The following is a 19522-nucleotide window of genomic DNA, read 5'->3' on the forward strand; positions in this document are numbered from 1 at the left end:
ATTTCTTTCATCATATAGATCTTATACATATTTTATTAGACTTATACCTAATTATTTCATTTTTGGTTCTAATGTAAATGACATTGTGTTTTTAAATTTTTTAAAAATTTATTATTCTATTCTTGGTCAAACCTAGATGTGTGATTCTGGAGCTAAGACTTAGCATTGCCCTCAAAGAGTTTATAATCCTCGGTGAGTAGGTTGAGGGAGCAGCTTGATCCTCACATTTTACAAATGTGAAAACTGAAATTTAGAGAGGTAGAGCCACCAAGGAAGAAGGAACACAGTCAGGACTGGGTTTTCTGACAACTGGTCCCAATTTCTTTGCTCTTCTCCAGGCCTTTTAAGTGTTTTGTTTTCCTACTATGCTAGGCATTTACATCTTACTCCATCAATTGAGCTTTTGCTACTGGGGCATCTGTTTAGGAAAACACTGCCGGTTGCTCTGTAGGAGTGGTTTAGAAAGAGTCTTCATGACATGATTCTGTTCCTAGATGACATGCATTGTAGAGAGGCTTCCTGCCCTCCAAGCCCTATGGCTTTCTGGGAATCACTAATGTTGTTACAGTCCTCTGATGAGTGTCTCTGTAGCCACAATCTGCAACTGAAAAGCTTTGTTTTAAGCTCTTTCAACTACCTTGGAGTGGCTGTTCATGATACAGGCAAGAAAGATAGGTTCCTATGGTGTGAACGAATGCTGGAGATTCTCCTGGCTAGAAGGAGCAGTGATCTCTGATTCATTTAGCAGTTCATTTTACAGCTCTAATTGCATTGTGCTTGTAATTTGAAGTTTCAGTTGTTCATTGCTGATATACAAGAAAGCAGTTGACTTTTGTATATTAATCTTGTATCCTGAAACCTTGCTAGAGTTGCTCTTTAGTTCCATGAAAGTTTTGGTTGATTCTTTCGAGATTTTCTACATAGACAATCATGTGATCTGTGAACAAAGACAGTTTTATTGCTTCCTTCCCAATTTGTATACCTTTTGTTTCCTTTACTTGTTATTGCAGTAGTGGAGACTTCCAGTATGATGCTGAATAGGAGTGGTGAGCACAGACATCCTTGTCTTGTTCCTGATGTTAGCAGGAAAGCATCTAGTTTCTCACCATTAAATAAGATGTTAGCTCTAGTCCAGGAAATTCCCCTTTATTCCTAGTTTGCTGAGAGAGAGAGATTCTTATCATGAATAAATGTTGGATTTTGTCAGATTTCTTTCTGCATTGATTGATATGTTCCTACGATTTTTCTTCTTTAGCCCTGTTGATGTGATGCATTATACTGATTGATTTTTTAAATGTTGGCCCTGCCTTGCATGCCTGAAATAAATCATACTTGATCGTGGTATTTAATTCTTTGTATACATTGTTGGATTCGATCTGCTAGTATTTGGTTGAGGATCTTTACAACTATGTTCATGATATTCATCTGTAGTTTTCTGTTTTTGCAGTGTCTTTGTTTTGTTTTGATATTAAGGTAATGCTAGTCTCATAGAATGAGTTGGGAAGTATTTGCTCTGCTTCTGCTTTTTGAAAGAGATTGTAGAGAATTGATATAATTTCTTCTTTAAGTGTTTGGTAGGAATCACCAGTGATCTTATCTCGGTCTGGAGCTTTCTGTTTTGGAAGGTTATTGATTCAACTTATTTAATAGATAAAGGCTTATTCACTGATCTGTTTCTCTTTGTGTAAGTTTCAGTAGATTGTATTTTTCAAGGCATTGGTCCATTTCATATAGGTTATCAAATTTGTGAGCACAGATTTTCTAATACTATTCCTTTATTATCTTTTTAATGTCCATATGATGAATGGTGGTGGTTTCTGTTTCATTTTTGATATTATTAATTTGTATCTTCTTTCTCTTTTTCTTAGTTAACCTGGCTAGAGATTTATTAATTTTATTGATCTGTTAAAAGAGCCAACTCTTGGTTTTATTGATTTACTTTATTGATTTCCTGTCTTCAATTTCATTCATTTCTGCTCTAATTTTTATTATTTACTTTCTTGTGCTTAGTTTGCTCATCTTTTTCTAGTTTCCTAAAGTGGAAGATTAGCTGACTGATTTTAGATTTTTTTTTCTAATATATGTATTCAATGCTGTAAATTTCCTTCTAAGCACTGGTTTTGCTGCTTCTCAGAAATTTTGATGTTATTTTAAAATTTTCATTTTCTTCAAAATGTTTGTTAATTTCTCGTGAGTTATTCTTTGACACACGTGTTATTTGGAAGTGTGTTGTTTAATCTTCAAGTATTTTGGGATTTTCCAGCTACCTTTCTGTTGTTGATTTCCAGTTTAATTTCATTATGATCTGACAGCACACTTTGCATGATTTCTGTCTTTTTTTTTAATTGTTAAGGTGTATTTCAGGGCCCAGAATGTCATCTATCTTTGTGAATGAGCCATGTGAGCTTGAGAAGAATGTTTATTCTCCTGCTGCTGTTAGATGAAGGATTCTGCAGTTGTCAATTTGATCCAGTTGATTGATGATACTGTTTAGTTCAATTATGTCTTTACTGATTTTCTGCTGTTGGATCTGTCCATTTCCAGTAGAGGGGTGTTGAAATCTTCAACTGTAATGATAGGTTCATCTGTTTCTCCTTGCCAGTCTATCAGTTTTTGCCTCATGTATTTTACACTCTATTATAAGGCACATACACATTAAAGATTGTTATGGTTTCTTAGAGAATTGACCCCTTTATCATTATGTAATGTTCCTCTTTATTCCTGATAATTTGCCTTGCTCTGAAGACAGCTTTGTCTAATATAGCTACTCTAGCTTCCTTTTAATTAGCATTAGCATGTTATATCTTTCTCCATCTCCTTACTTTTAATCTATCTGTCTTTATATTTAAAGTAGTTTTTTTGCAGACAACAGAGTTGGATATTGTATTTTTATCCACTATGGTAGTCTCTGTCTTTTAATTGGAATATTTAGACCATTGATATTTAAAGTGATTACTAATATGTTAAGTCCACATTATCTGCCATATTTGCTACTGTTTCCTATTTGTTGCCTTGTTTTCTTATTTTGTCACCCATTCTTTCTTTGCCTTCTAGTTTTAATTGAGCATTTTGTATGAGTCCATTTTTCCTCCTCTTTTAGTATATTAATTATACTTCTTTCCTTTACTTTTTAAAAAACTTTTGTTAGCAGTTGCCCTCTTGTTTGCAATATACAGTTACAACTAATCGAAGTCTTCTTTCAAATAACACAATACTACTTCATGAGTAATGCAGGTACCTTATTTTCAGAATATTCCTACTTCCTCTCTCCTGTCCCTTGTAACATTTCTGTGTTTTATTTCATTTATCCATAAGCTATCATCACCAAATATTGTTGCTGTTATTATTTTGCAGAAACCGTTATCTGTTAGATTAATTAAGAATTTAAAAAAAACAAAAAAAACTGAAAAAAAGAATTAAAAATATTTTATTTTACCTTTGTTTATTCCTTCTCTAGCACTTTTCCTTTCTTTATGTAGGTATGAGTTTCTGCCCTCTATTATTTTTATTTTTTCTAAAAAGTTTCTTTCACATTTCCTGCAAGGCAGGTCTACTGTTGACAAATCCCCTCAATTTTTATTTTTCTGAGCAAAGTCTTTATTTCTCATTCAGTTTTGAAGGACAGTTTCTCTGGATTCAGAATTCTTGATTGGTGGTTCTTTTCAACACTTCATATTTTTCGCTCTTCTCTCTTCTTGATTACATGGCTTCTGAAGAGAAATCTGATGTAATTTTTATCCTTGCTCTTCTATAGGTAAGATATTTTTTTCCTCTGGCTACTTTCAAGATATTTTCTCTGCCTTTAATTTTCTACTGTTAGAGTATTATATGCCTAATTGTAGTATGTATGTATGTATGTATGTATGTATGTATGTATGTATGTATGTATACATGTATGTATTTATCCTCCTTTGTGTTCTCTGAGCTTTATGGACCTGTGGTTTGGTGTCTATTATTAATTTTAGGAAAGTCTCAGTCATTATTGCATCAAATACTTCTTTTGTACCTTGTCTTCTCCTTCTTCCCCTCCTTCTTCTCCTTTTCCTTCTTCTTTCCCATTATGCATATCTAGTTGTCCCACAGTTCTTGATATTCTGTTCATTTTTTTCATTCTTTTTTTCTCTTTGCATGTCAGTTTGAGAAGTTTTTATTGACATTTTTTCAAGCTTGCCAATTCTTTTCCTTCTGCTGTATTCAGTCTATTGATGAGCCCATCAAAGACATTCTTCATTTCTTTTATAATGTTTTGGGTTTCTGATATTTCCCTTTGATTTTTTCTTAGAGTTTCCATCTCTCTGTTTCCATTACCCATCTGTTCTTGCATATTGTCTACCTTTTCTGTTAAGACCCTTAGCATAGTCATCATAATTATTTTAAATTGCTGTTCTGAAAATTCCAACATTCCATCCTTATCTGACTCTGATTCTGATGCTTGCTCTGTCTCTCTATGCTGGTTTTTTTTTTTTTTTTGTCTTTTAGTGTGCCTTATAATGTTTATTTGGAAATCTAGACATGACATACTGGATGAAAGTAACCAAGATAAATAGGCCTTTAGTGTGAGGTTTTATGTTTATCTGGATAGGAGTTAAGATGTGTTTACTGTTTGCTGTATCTGTATGTATCAGAGGCTGAAATCTTCTCTAATATCTTTGCTTTTGTCTCCCCTGTGTATTTGGGCTTGTGTAGTTCTTGCAATTGTATTCCCCTGTTGTTATTCATGTGATGTGTTAGTAAGGTGTAGAGGGAGGGACATGTTCATTATCCTATTTCAGTCTGTTAGTAAGCCTGTACCCCTCAGATGTGAACTTCACAAGTGCTTCTCAGGTTTTTCTTTTTGTTTTTTTTTCTTCCTTACATGAGACAGGGAGGCTAGAGGGAGCTAGAGTTGAGTTTTCTTTCCCTTAAGTTAGTTAGGCTCCGGTAAAATAGTTTCTCTTGAGGGCCAGCCTTGTTAAGAACAGAATGCTCTGTTCATTTTCCTGCCTCCTGCTGGAAGCAAGAGGGAAATTTTCTCTGGTCTTCACTGTGAGAATCTAGTAGGGCTCCTGGAGGTAAAAGTTGCAGAAGTGTATGGTGCCCCTAAGAGTGGGCCTTCTCAAGTTCTTAACTCTCAAACTTGTCCACACTAAGCCTCTGGCTATTCTTCAATTACAATTTAGATTCTCCTACCCTGGTACTGGTTCTCACAGAGGGTTCTGCTAGTAAAACCTATGATTCTCTGTATCCGCTTGTTTCCCCAAGTTTGGGGACAGCAATGTGCCCTGTGAGCTGAGTTATCTGATGGCCTTAAGGAGAATTGTTGCTTTTCAGTTTGTTCAATTTTTTTTTCTCATTGTGAGGATGAGAATGATGACTTCCAAGCTCCTTACATGCTGGACCAGAAAACGGAAGTCCTCCTTTGATTTTTACTTGAATACATGCATCCACCTTTTTTATTACTTTTATCAGTGATGACACAGATTTGTTCCCTTTCTGTTCTTTCTACTTCATTTTATTGCATCCATTCCCTGATGCAAAAAGTTACTTATTTTAGTACATAGGAATGAATCCATTTTGTATCTTTCCATAGTCAGAAACAATTTTGTCTATTCTCCACATCTGGAATAAATATATTATTCTGTGTTCTTTTAAAAATCAATTCTAAAAAACCTATCTGGAATTTATTGCAGTGTGGTGTATGCTATAATTGTGTATTGTTTTCCATTTTGATATCTAGCAGTCCCTCAACTATTTACCAAAAAGTGATTCTTTCCTTACATTTGTGTTGCTTCTGGTTTATCAACTATTACATTCTTCTGATAGTGTGTATGCATTCCTAGATTCTCTATTCTTAATCCAATACCATAAGGTTTTGATGATTCTTTGTAGGAGATTAAAATCTGACAGGTTATATTTGCCATATTTACATTTAAGAAAATACATATACTAGTATCCTTGCCTACTTATTTTACTAGATGAGGTTCACTATCAATCTTTTAAGTTATATAAAAGATGCCATGGGGACTTTAGATTAATATATAGTTGTAATACAATTTAAATTACTATTTCATTCTTGCTATATTTAGACCATTCAAGAGCATGAGACATCTTTGTTGATTAATATCATTCTTTTTTTCCTCCTATTTGGATTTTATAAATTTTAAAGTAATATTGTATTTTAAGTTTATGTCTCTAACAGATAAATTATTGTATTTTCTAGTTCTGTGGTAGTACATGAGAATGTAGTTGGTTTTTATCTGTTTACCTTATAATTTCTAAATTCATTTATTACCTTGAGTTATTTTTAGTTAATATTCTTAGAGTTGTATAGATATGCATTCATGCAATCCCAACATCAGAATATGATATTTCTTCCTTTACTATATACATCCTTCACTTTTTTCCTCTTAAAGTTTTCTTTTACCATGTTAAATATAACAGGCAATAGGAGGTATCACTGTCTTCCTGTTTTAAGGGGAATGAGATTTTGTGTCTTGGTTTGAGTTTAAATATTCTGTATCATGTCAAGAAAGAAATCCTCCACCTGGAATATTTTTAAAATTTTAATCTGGAATAAATATAAATTTAAAAACTCCATTCTTGACATCTGTTGAGATAATTATGGCCTTTAAAAATTTATGTGTTAATCTGATAAATGATGTGGACAGTTTCCCTTGTGATATCAGTCTTGTGTTTTTGGAATAAACTCTCCTTATTTGTAGTAGCATATTTCAGTGTAATGCTATATTCAGTTTCTTAAAAGCTTGTTTCAGTGCTTTACTCGTATATTCCAAAGTGAAAGTGATCTATAAAATTTGAGTGGTGTCTTTGTCAGGCCTCGCAAGCTCTTGTCCTTGAACTTCAGAGTACTTTTCTAGCCATCCTGTTTATCACTCTCTTGAAAACCTTTCTAATCATATTATCATTTGAAGAATCATTGAAAGAAATCCAAAGAAAAGCTGATCTGCTAAGGGAATATCGCATATTATTGTTTGAATTTTCATTTCTCTGAATTTTTAAAGCCCTTTTCCCCCTCTTCTTTAAGAAATTATCTACTAATATATTTTGCCCTTTCATCTGTTGGGATTCAATTTTAATGATTTGAACAATCTCTTTATATATCAAGGCTATTACCTCTTTGGAGAAATATTTATGGGAAATAATAGTTTGTTGTTTGTTTCACTTGCACATCTGTTAACACTATCTCATCTGACTGATTTGTCCTCTTCCTTCTTACCAATCATGAGTGTTGCCCAAGGATGGTTTCTCCATTCTGTATTCTTCCTCTCCTTCAACAATTCTCAAAGGGTGATCTGGGCTCCCTGAGACCCTTTCAAGGGATCTGCAAAGTCAAAACTATTTTCATAATAATGTTAAGACTTTCTTGGCCTTTTTCATTCTGACTTTCTCATGAGTATACAGTGGAGTTTTCTAGAGGCTATATGACAGGTGCTGATGTCACTGCTCTGATGGCTAATGGAATACGTGTCCTCTGTTAAGGCAGGCATTAAAAAGCTTTGCACGTTGCCTTTAACTAATTTTTCTTTTGCTTTGGAAAATCTAGATTTTTTTCCAAAAGTTAATGTTAACATATAATGAGATGAGTACTATTATATTTAAATGTATTAATAAAGAGTTATTTTAAGCATTTCTGGGTTTGAATTTCTAATACAGTAAGTATCTATAGATAGAACCCTTAAAAAAAAAGCTTTTTAGGTCCCTCAGTAATTCTGAAGACTAGAGGGATCGCGAGACTGAAAAGTTTGAGAATTGTTGTTCTCGTACTGCCTGCTTTGAGTCTGGTCTTTTCTCATAACCCTACTCGTCTGTGAGGATGACTCCTACATGAAGAACACATTGTGAGAAGAACCACCATTATTTCCTCCTGGGAATTTTTACTCGAAATTTTGGCAGGCAGAGAAGATGCCTTGGCTTAAGGATTGGCCCAAGCCTCTGAAATATGGCATCTCAGAGACTACTATCCAGGATTTGTGTTTCATTTCTGCCTCTCAAAATAAAGTAACTAAAACTGGAATTGGAGTATAAAGTAGATTATTTATGGAGCTCTCTCTTTGTGTCAGGTGCTTAGGAACACAGATTTAAGTCACCCTGTCCTCAAGTAGCTCAAAATACAGTGGGTAGAAAAAGGGTGATTTTATGTACGTGCCAATTCTTATCACCTTCAGTGTTATACTTACCATTGTCTTAATGTTCTATTTGCAATGATAAGACAATACTTGCAACTTGGTGAATTACATAATGCTTCTCAGCAGTTTCTTCCTTTTGCATTCTCCCTTTTCCACATTTGCGGTATCTGGCATGTATTACTCATACAGAATGCCGTATGCAGGTCACTAGTTATCATTGTTGAGCAAAATTAAGAAATAGATGGGGAGGGTATAGTTCAGTGGTTCTGTGCATGCCTAGCATGCATGAGGTCCTGAGTTCAATCCCCAGTGCCTCCATTAAAAATAAATAAATAAATCTAATTACCTCACCTCTCAATAGAATTTTTAAAGATTAAAAAAAGAAATAGGAAAGTATTACTTCTTTGTGCTTGTTAGCATTGGAATATGTGATATACTTTATATTTTTACTTGAAGGGCCATGTGTATCAGCCTACCCATTGGTTTATCCATTTGTTTTTGCCACATGGGCTAGTTGAGATGGAAGTGTTCATTTATTTGTACCAACACATGTCACTGTCACTAGTTAAACAAGATGCTAGTACCAGAATAACTGAAAACTTCCCTAACTTGGGAAAGGAAACAGTCACCCAGGTCCAGGAAGCACAGAGTTCCTCACAGGATCAACCCAAAGAGGAACACCCCAAGGCACATAGTAATCAAATTGACAAAAATTAAGGATAAGGAGAAAATATCAAAATCAGCAAGAGAAAAGCAATGAATAACATACAAGGAACTCCCATAAGGTTATCAGCTGATTTTTCAGCAAAAACTCTACAGGATAGAAGGGAGTGGCACGATATATTTAAAGTGATGAGAGGGAAAAATTTACAACCAAGAATACTCTATACAGCAAGGCTCTCATTCAGATTTGGTGGGGAAATCAAAAGCTTCACAGATAAACAAAATTAAAAGAATTCAGCACCACCAAACCAGCTTTACAACAAATGTTAAACTTTTCTAGTCATCAAACCACAAGAAAAGAGAACAAAAAGAAGAAAGGGGAAAAACAAAAGATTGCTTTGGCAATTGGGGGTCTTTTATGGTTCCATATAAATTTTAGCATTATTTGCTCCAGTTCTGTGAAAAATTCCATGAGTATTTTGACAGGAGTTGCATTGAATCTGTAGATTGCTTTGGGTAGAATGGCCATTTTAATAATGTTGATTCTTCTAACCTAAGAGCACAAGATATCTTTCCATTTCTTTGTATTATTTTCAGTTTCCTTCATTAATGTATTACAGTTTTCAGAGTATAGATAACCTCCCTGGTTAAGTTTATTTCTGGGTATTTTGTTGTTTTTGATGCAATGGAAATGTTTGTGCCAGTTATAAAATTTTGGTTTTTGAAGTGCAAAAAAAAAAAAAAAAAAAGTGAATGAAGGGCCAAAATGGCAAAATATCCTTTTTTATGGATGAGTTGTATTCCATTGCATATATATACTACATCTTCTTTATCCATTCATCTATTGATGTGTACTTAGGATGCTTCCATATCTTGGCAATTATAAATAGTGCTGTTACTAATAGTAGGGTGTATGTATCTTTCTGAATTAACATTTTTGTTTTTCTCAGATATATGCCCAGGAGTGGAATTGCTGGGCCATATGGTGGTTGTATTGTTAGATTTTTGAGAAACCTCTATATTGTTTTCCATGGTGGCTGCACCAGTTTACATTCCTACAAACAGTGTACAGGGGTTCCCCCTTCTCCATATCCTTGCCAACATTTGTTATTTGTGTTCTTTTTGATGATGGCCACTCTGACAGGTGTGAGATGGTGTCTCATTGTGGTTTTGATTTGCATTTTCCTGATATTGGTGATGTTGAGCAACTGTTCATGTTCCTGTTGGCAATTTGCATTTCCTCTTTGGGAAAAATGTCTGTTCAGTTCTTCTGCCCATATTTTAAATGGGTTGTTTCTTTGCTTGTTAATTGAAGTACAGTTGATTTTAAATATTATATTAGTTTCTGGTGTACAACATGGATAGACTTGGAGGGCATTATGCTAAGTGAAATAAGTCAGACAGAGAAGGACAAATACTGTAAGATATCACTTACACGTGAAATCTAAAAAACAACAAACTAGTGAATATAATGGAGAAGAAATAGACTCACAGCTGTAGAGAAGGAACTAGTGGTTACCAGTAGGGAGAGGGAAGGGGGAGGGGTGAAGGGCAAGATGGAGGCGGAGGATTAGGAGATATGTACTATCAGGTATAAAATAAGCTACAAGGATGTATTGTACAACATGGGGAATATAGCCAATATTTTAAAATAACTATAAATGGAGTATAACCTTTAAAAATTGTGAATCACTGTATTGTATACCTGTAACATATAATATTGTACATCAACTATACTTCAATTTTAAAAATATGATATAAAATAAATACGTTAAAAAAAAAAACCAAGATGCTAGTATGGCATACCACAAGTGAGCACTATCCCAGTCTATCCCTACGTGGCGCTTTCAGTACCACTGTTGGGAATATGCCCTCGTCTTCCCCTCCCCTCTCCTTCCTCCTCCATCCCAAATCACCTGTATTGAAACTGCAGGTAGCAAACACCCTTCCAGCCCTGTTCTCCTTTCCCTCTTCCAGTCCACTGCTGCCACACTTACCTTGTAAAATTATGTTTTTATCACGTTGCTCCTCAAAACCTACCGTGACTCCATTGGCTTCCCAGACACTTCATGATCTGTCTCCATCCATTTGCTCACAAACCAGCCATGGGCTGTTTAAAACTTGTACGGTTTTGTTGTTGTTGTTTTTACCAAAAGGAGAGATCAAGTATGAAAACTGTATACCTGACTAGCATCTGATAAGTGACAGTAAAATATTAACTCTCCCCTACAGCTACCCTGTCCTCTAGTCAAGCACAAATGCCAGCCTCATTCTAATCTCAAGCCTTTGGGCATTTTGTTTCCTGGTCCTGGAACACCCTCTTTCCTCCAGGAGGCCTTGGAGGGTGTCTCGCTTACAATCTCCCCTCCATTTTTAGAATGCCAATTTCACTTTGATTCTAACCGTTTAACACTTAGCTATTGTGTGATTGCATTATGTGAAAGTTTCCTCCCCAACTAGATCATAAATTCCTTGAGAGTAACGACAGGGTAACAAATGCTTTTTGTATCCTTAATCCTCTGCCCTCAGAGGGCAAGGCATAGATTTATTGAGTGTCGACTATATACATATGTTGATTGGCTATTAACCTTCCCCCTCCCTCCAAACTGGAATTTTCCTCAGTAAGCATTTATTGAATACCTTCCCTGGAACAACACCAGAGTTGTTGAGACAACAGAAATGAGAAGGACATGGTGTAGTCACAAGACTCAAGTGGAAGAGATTGTGCAATCAACATAGATGTCTGAAAAAAGCGGGTGCTGAGGGAGAAGCCTGTATGAGCCGGTCCTAGATGGATTGAATGGGATTTCACCAGGCTGGAAAGAGGAGGCAGGACTGGATGGGATTACAGATAGAATATCTGACCTGAGCAAAGGCACAGAGGCATAAAAGTACATGGCCAAGGTGGAGTCTAACAAATCTGTGACAGGAAATATGTCTCTTTGGGTAGATGGGATCTAGATTTGATAGGGCTCCAAGTGCCATGCAAAGAAATGTAAACTTGACCCAAAAGACAATGGGGAACCAGCGTATGATTGTAAGCAAGAAGGTGACAAAAGACACTGAAAGTGTCAGCTACATAACACAAATATCAACCAAACAGCCTTTTACCCTATTGGCCTCCTCCCTAACCCTCCCTTATATGACAAGCCCTATACTAATCTACTAGTTGGTATATGAAATCAAATCCCTTTACTTTGTTCCTGGCCTTACCCTAAATTCTGGCTGACCTCAGGCTTGTGACAATCTAGAGGCTGGATTTATTCCAGATGTGCCACTCTCTGGACTGACGTGTTACAGTGAAGCTCCAAAATATTATGGAAAGAGTGTTACCAAATGCAAGTTCATGTGCCTGGCATTCCATGAGACCAAACTGAAACGTCAGAGTTTAGAGCAGAGAAAGGTTTATTGCAGGGCCAAGCAAGGAAGACGAGGTGGCTTATGCCCAAGAAAACCCCAAAATCCTTGAAGAGTTTCAGCAAAGCATATTTAAAGGCCAAGTAAGGGAGGCGGGGGTCACAGGATACGTGATCAGCTCATGCACAATTCTCTGATGGATTGATGGTGATCAATCCTTAGGCGCCAGAAGGTCTCGGGGAGCACGTGCTCTCAATCATCAAGTAGTTAATTTCTTCCCTTTGGTGGTGGTTTTTAGCATCTGAAAAACTCAGGAAATATACAGGAGATACTATTATCTGGGTATGTCAGAGAGAGGAGTTGCAGCAGAGGATGTGGGGGAGGGGTCTTTCCCAGGAAGGCCCCACAGAGGCCTCCTGCTTGGAGTTCAACTAAATGAGGGATCAGATCTCAACTTTGAGGAACTTTAAATCATTTCCTCATTCTGCCACTTTAACTTTTTCTCTTGAACTTTTTTTTTTTTGTTACATCTGCAAAATAAAACCAGAGACGGTACCAGAATGCATTATCCATGGACAAATATCACTTTGATTTACTGATGTTTGTTTTCTTTGTTTGACTCCGATTTGTTGCATCTGTTTTGCTTGCTTCACTGGCTTCTTCTAATTTTCTTTTGTTGACCCTTTATTTCTATGTACTTATTAAGGAAGCACTTTACAACCCAAACACTGAACCAGATAGCTGCTCCAGGAAATGTTTGAAATGAGGCAGCTCAATTTAGCTGGAGTGTTCTGTGTTAGTGTTCTGTGTCAGTGGGTTACAGGAAGGAGTTTGTAAGGTCCCTATGGGGAAACGGAAAAGTTTTCCAACTTCTCCTTTGTTGAGTCTTCATCTTGTAGCGTCATTATTTTGTTTTAATGAAGTCCCAGAACAATAGGTACACCCTCTGAAAATATGACTACAGGACATATTCCAAAGCCAAATGTAAATTATTTTTGGACTCCCCGTACTTTTTCTTCCTATGATTTGTGTGGCTAACGTTGAGTTGCTGGAACTGAGTATTTTAAATCATTTCCTGAATGAAACACGGAACCAAGAGAGGGAGAGGATTCTGCATCGTTTAAAAATTTATTCATGCCAACTTTTGGTGCTAGTCACTGGAATTCAGGGGCGTTTGATGAATTTAAACAGAAAGAAAGTCGAGTTGTACTATGCTGTTAGCCTCAGTTCTTCTCATCAGCTAAAATGGTGCTTGTTTTATGTTAAGATTTCTAGAAACCTGGAATGCCTACTTTTGAGGTTGACTGCTTTTATAGATTTGGTGAATGTAGTAAATCCCATAGTTAGACAAATATCAACTGCAAATATTGACTCTGATGCCACCTGCATTTAAAAGGGAAAGTTGATGTGGGAGATAAGGGCAGGGAACACGCCTGGTTTCGATTTTATTATTTGTCTTTAGGCTAATGTCATTTCTACTTGTTTTTCATTTTCATCCTGTGAAGTTTGATGCAGCAACAGAAGTGTCAGATGGAGTTCTTGGGAATTTGGGACTGGAGCTTGAGGCAGAGGTGAGAGCTAGAGGTAGTAGGTTTCCTTAAAGGCTAAGATAAAATAATTCAGAGTAAGGCAGGGAAGGATCTGTTATCTCAGTCAGATTCAGAGCAAAGTAGGCTATTTTTTATGGAAAACAGTACAGAGATTCCTTTAAAAACTGAAAATGGAGTTACCGTATGACTCAGCAATCCCACTCCTGGGCATATATCTGAAGGAAACTCTTAATTCGAAAAGATACATGCACCCCAATGTTCATAGCAGCACTATTTGCAATAGCCAAGACATGGAATGTCCATCAACAGATGACTGGATAAAGAAGTTGTAGTGTGTGTGTGTGTGTGTGTGTGTGTGTGTGTGTGTGTGTGTGTGTGTGTGTGTGTGATGGAATACTACTCAGCCATTAAAAAGAGTAAATAATGCTATTTGCAGCAACATGGATGGACCTGGAGATTGTCATACTAAGTGAAGTAAGCCAGAAAGAGAAAGAAAAATACCATATGATATCACTTACATGTGGATTCTAAAAAAAAAGAAGGATACAAATGAACTTATTTACAAAACAACAAAACAGAGACAGACTCACAGACATAGAAAACAAACTTATGGTTACCAGGGGGAAAAGAGGGTGGGAGGGATAAATTGGGAGTTATGAATTTGTAGATACTAACTACTATATATAAAATAGATAAAAACAAGGTTCTTTATCTACAGAACAGAAACAGTTTCACATAGTACACAATCTTATAGTTACCAGGGGGAAAGAGGGTGGTAAGGGATAGACTGGGAATTCGAGATTTGCAAATATTAACTAGTATATACAAAGTAGATAAACAACAAGTTTCTTCTGTATAGCACAGGGAACTATATTCAATATCTTATAGTAACCCATAATGAAGAAGAATATGAAAATAAATATATGTATGTATATGTATGACTGAAACATTATGTTTTACACCAGAGATTGACACATTGTAAACTGATTATACTTAAGTAAAAACAAAGCAAAATAAAACAAAACATAACAAAGCTCTACTGTATAGCATAGGGAATTATATTCAATACCTTGTAATGGTCTATAATGAAAACGAATATGAACAGGAATATATATACATATATATACATGTATATACACATCTGAATCACTATGCTGTACACCAGAAACTAACACAACATTGTAAATCAACTGTACTTCGATGAAAATAAAAAGAGTAAAGACACTTCTTCCTGAATGACAGGAGGGAAGACCGACAGATTCCAAATTGCCTCTGCGTTGTTAGTAATAGGAAAAAACGGCTTAGGACCCTGTGGTAGTCAGGTTAGATTTAGAAGCAGCAGCGGAGGCAGGGAATTGGTGTAAGTACATTTTTGCAGGTGTGCTCAGAGAAGAGAAGGGGAGTGAAGGAAGCAGGATAGAGCAGGGGCAAAAGCCTAGCGAGGATGGAGGACTGGCTAGCAGCGAAGGAGCTCGGCTGAGGCCACAAAACATGGGTTCTTAGTATCCTAGGAAATATTTGTTCCACAAAGCAAGGTTAGAGTTTTTGTAGCTGAGGAAATGGTTTTCTGATCCATCCTGGTCTACGTTATTAGTACCTCTGGGTCAATGATCCTACCTTCTCTACTTGACTACATGTCACCATGGAAGCATGGTCACGTTCCTGGGGAATGTATGGTTTCAGTTCATGTCTGTACTGAGTTCAAGCTCTTGGTGTATACTAAAGAAGGTTGTGGAATGCATTTCTTTTATTGATAGTCATCCTTATCCAGAAGTCAATGGCAGATTTCCCTTGGAATGGCCATTCTCTTGGTTTCAGCCATCACCTTGATGTTGACAACTCCCAAAGCTTTGCCTCCCAATCTTCATCTCATCTGGCCTACCCAGCATCATTTTTGTGTCCGTCCTACTATCCCACAATGATTCTTGCAGAGTAGGTGATTCATAAATGTCACTCATGCTGACCTCCTTGGTCAGGCTGACCTCTTTATCACAAGTGAGGGGTTGTGAAATTGAACGTGTGGTTTGGAGCTTAATCTTTTTTTTAAACACTAACTGGGCAAGTTACTTAGCCTATTTGACCTTCAGTTTCCTCATCTGCACCAGAAGTGATAATGCCTCAGCACAGGAATGCTGGAAAAATTAAGTGAAAAAGAATTCACTTTAAGCACATAGCCCAGTGCCTGAAAATTAATCAAAGTCCTGGTAAATGCTGATTCTTCCTCTTTTATGCTCAATGTTTAAAATATTTAATTTACCTGTTGGGATTCCAATTTCTTAGGCCTAAAGCTTAATGTAACCTACATGGTCTTTGCCATATTCTCATGCATAATTCTGATAACCCAGAGTAAGAATTTTCTTAAAAGAGTTGTAACACCTCAAAAGGAGTATGATCTGCTTAATCCTGAAGAACTTTGCTGACTATGATACTCAAGCAAGATTTCATCAAAAAAAAATTTGAGGGGTAGGGCAGGGCTAGATAAGGCAAAGTTGGCTGTAATGCTGGTTTTTAAAAAATCAGTATACTAAGATTTTTTGAGTAAAATTTTATAACCTGAAGGTTCCCAATTGGGATGTTTCATCTTGGATATTAAATCATTGAGCAGAAAACAACATTGAACAGCACAGTAAATCTGTTTTTCCCAATCTTGCTGTGCATCTATATTGTTAGGAGCTATTAAAGAGTAAGAGGCATAAGGTAGAGTTTTTCCACTCCTAGATGGCTAGCACATTTTTTGATATTGATGTCTAGCTTTTATTTGAGTCGATTACTTGTGAACTCCCATGGGTTTTGTATGTGTGTCCTCATTTGGTTTGCTCATTTGCCTGGCTTCTCAAAAAACTGCTATCAACTACATGGTAAGGGTAGTGGTACATTATATCTGGAGAGCAACTGAATATGCTAAGTAGTTTGCATATCTATATTGTCCAAATAAGAGCAGGAAAGAAGACATACAAATAAGTGGTCATTCAAAAGGTGAAAGCTGGAGGAGGGTATAGCTCAATGGTAGAGTGCATGCCTTGCATGCACAAGGTCCTGGGTTCAATCCCCAGTACTGCCATTAAAGATAAATAAGTAAAAACATAATTACCTGCCCCCTAAAAAAATGGTGAAAGCTACCCAAATGTCCATCAACTCATAAATGGATAAGATGTGGTATATCTCTGCAATGGGAATTATTCCGTCCTAAAAAGGAAGGTACTACTGATAACATGCTATAGCATGGCGGAGCCTTGAAAAAATTATGAGAAATGAAAGAAACCAGACACAGAGGGCCACATATTAGACAATTACACTTATAGGAAACATCCAGAATCGGCAAATCACAGGCACAGAAAGAGAGCAGAGGTTGTAAGGGGCTGGGGTGGTAGGGGGATCGGGAGTTATGTTTATTGGATATAGCATTTCTGTTTGAGATGAAAACATTCTGGAAATGGATAGGGATGATGACTGCACAACATTGTAAATGTGCTAAATGCTGCAGAATTTCTAATTTCAAAATGGTTCAAATGGTAAATTTTAAAATGTGACAATGACTATATGTATGTTCATGTGTAACTGAAAAATTGTGCTCTACACTGGAAGTTGACACAACATTGTAAAATGACTATAACTCAATAAAAAAAAAACGGTAAATTTTATGTTATGTGTATTGACCACAATAAAAAAAAAAAAAAAGGAATGGGTGGTAAGGAGTACGGAGGTCATTGTAATAAGCCTTCTATTTTTCTTTCTGCACAGGAGCCATGGATAACAGAGGCTTTCAGCAGGGGAGTTTCAATAGCTTCCAGAGCAGTTCCAGTGATGAAGACTTGATGGACATACCGGAGACAGCCATGGATTTCTCCATGAGAGATGATGTTCCTCCCTTAGATGGAGACATAGAAGGTATCATTACTTCTGATGACAATTTAACTTTTTAAAGATTATTTTCAATATACATACCATAACATTCATTTCTCTCCTGGCACATGGTCCTTTTTTTTTAAAACATTTTTTTATTGAGTTATAGTCATTTTACAATGTTGTGTCAAATTCCAGTGTAGAGCACAATTTTTCAGTTATACATGAACATACGTATATGCATTGTCACATTTTTTTCACATATGAGATCGCTCATATGTGGAATCTAAAAAAAAAAAGAACACACAGTCCTCTGAATTTTAACACATGTGTAGATACTTGTAACCACCCCCACTGACAGGACACACAATTCAACACCCCCAAAGAATTCCTTTTTATTATCCCTTTGCAGTCAGACTTCCCCCTACCCCCAAGCCCTGGTAACCACTGATCTGTTCTCTGTCCCATAGTTTTTCCTTTTTGAGACTGTCTTATACATGGTGTCACAGAGTCAGTCAACCTTTGAGACTGACTTCATTCACTCAGCTTAATGCCCTGGAGAGTGTTCCAGGTTGTTCCATTCCCTTCTGCTGAGTGGTATACCCCAGAGTGGGATTGCTGGGTTGTGTGATAAACGTATGCTGAGCTTTATAAGAAACTGTCAAACCATGTTCCAGAGTGGCTGTACCATTTTTTTGTTTTGCTTTGGTGGGGGGAGATAATTAGGTCTATTTATTATTTATTTTAATGGAAATACTGGGGGCTGAACCCAGGACCTCGTGCATGCTAAGCACATGCTCTAGCACTGAGCTATATACCCTCACCCCACGGCTGTACCATTTTGCATCTGAACTAGCTATGTACGGTGGTTCCACTTGTTCCGCATCCTCAACAGCTCTTGGTATTTTCAGTAATTTTTATTGTAGCTATTCTAATAGGTATGTAGTGCTATCTCATCATGGTTTTAATTTAATTTCCCTAATGGCTTAGGATGTTGAACATCATTTCATGGGCTTATTTGCCAATTGTATATCTTCTTTGATGAAGTGTCTGTTCAAATTCTTTCCCCTTGTTGTAATTGGTTTTTTATTATCTGGAATATGTTTATAAAATGAGAATTCCCCTTATCTATTATTTGGTTATCCAGTAACGTCATTCTTCTCAGTGGCTGCATGCAGTTTCATGGTGTAACTGTACCATAGTTGATTTAACCAAGCTTCTATTGTTGCACATATCAATTGCTTCCAGTCTTTTGCTATTACAAACAGTGCTGCAATGGACAACCTTGTGTGTGTGTGTGTGTGTGTGTGTGTGTGTGTGTGTGTGTGTATCTTTAAGTGTATGAGAACATTTCTATAGCACGACAGTATAAGTGTGCTTATTTCCCCATAGCCTTGCTAGGGGTGAATATTACAATTCTTTTTTAATCTTTACAATATGATAAGTAAAATAAAGAAATATATTCCTATTATTGTTTTAATTTTTACTTTTTAAAATTAATGAGGTTGAGCATATTTTCATATGTTTATTAACCATTTAAATTTCTTTTCCTGGAAGTTTCCTACTCATATGATGTTCCTATTTTTCTAATGGGCTGATTATCTTTTCTGATTTTTTTTTTTATAGAAGCCCTTTATATATTATTATTAATCTTTTGTATAATGTAGGTTGAATATATTTCCATTTCAGATTTGCCTTTTTTAACTGTTTTTCTATCTACAAATATTTAAAATTTTGAAATAGCTAGGTATATCACCCTTTTGTGACTTCTGAGTTTCTTATTGTCATTAGAAAGGACTGTATCACTTTAAGATTAAATTCGTATAATTACTTAAAACTATCATCTGTTTTCCTTAATTAATTGGAATTGCCATTGTCAAAGTAAAGTCAGGGAACAAGAAACTGCTGTCAGAATTCACTATTTAGCAAACTTGTATTAAGGGTATATGACATGGCAGATACTTTGCTAGGTTCTTGGAATTA

At 36.1% G+C, this 19522-nt stretch overlaps 1 protein-coding gene across 2 annotated transcripts in view; it reads left to right on the plus strand.

Annotated features, from left to right (window-relative positions):
• CLCN5 (chloride voltage-gated channel 5) overlaps nt 1–19522 on the plus strand; it is a 161163-nt gene that overhangs the window by 95080 nt on the left and 46561 nt on the right. For both annotated transcript variants that reach the window (XM_074359983.1, XM_074359984.1), the window contains one exon: nt 17438–17584. In XM_074359983.1, the coding sequence (XP_074216084.1) occupies nt 17438–17584 (147 nt within the window). The remainder of the gene's footprint in view (nt 1–17437; nt 17585–19522) is intronic.

This window comes from Camelus bactrianus, chromosome X (genome assembly GCF_048773025.1).
Source record: "Camelus bactrianus isolate YW-2024 breed Bactrian camel chromosome X, ASM4877302v1, whole genome shotgun sequence".
NCBI classification, from domain to species: Eukaryota; Metazoa; Chordata; class Mammalia; order Artiodactyla; family Camelidae; genus Camelus; species Camelus bactrianus.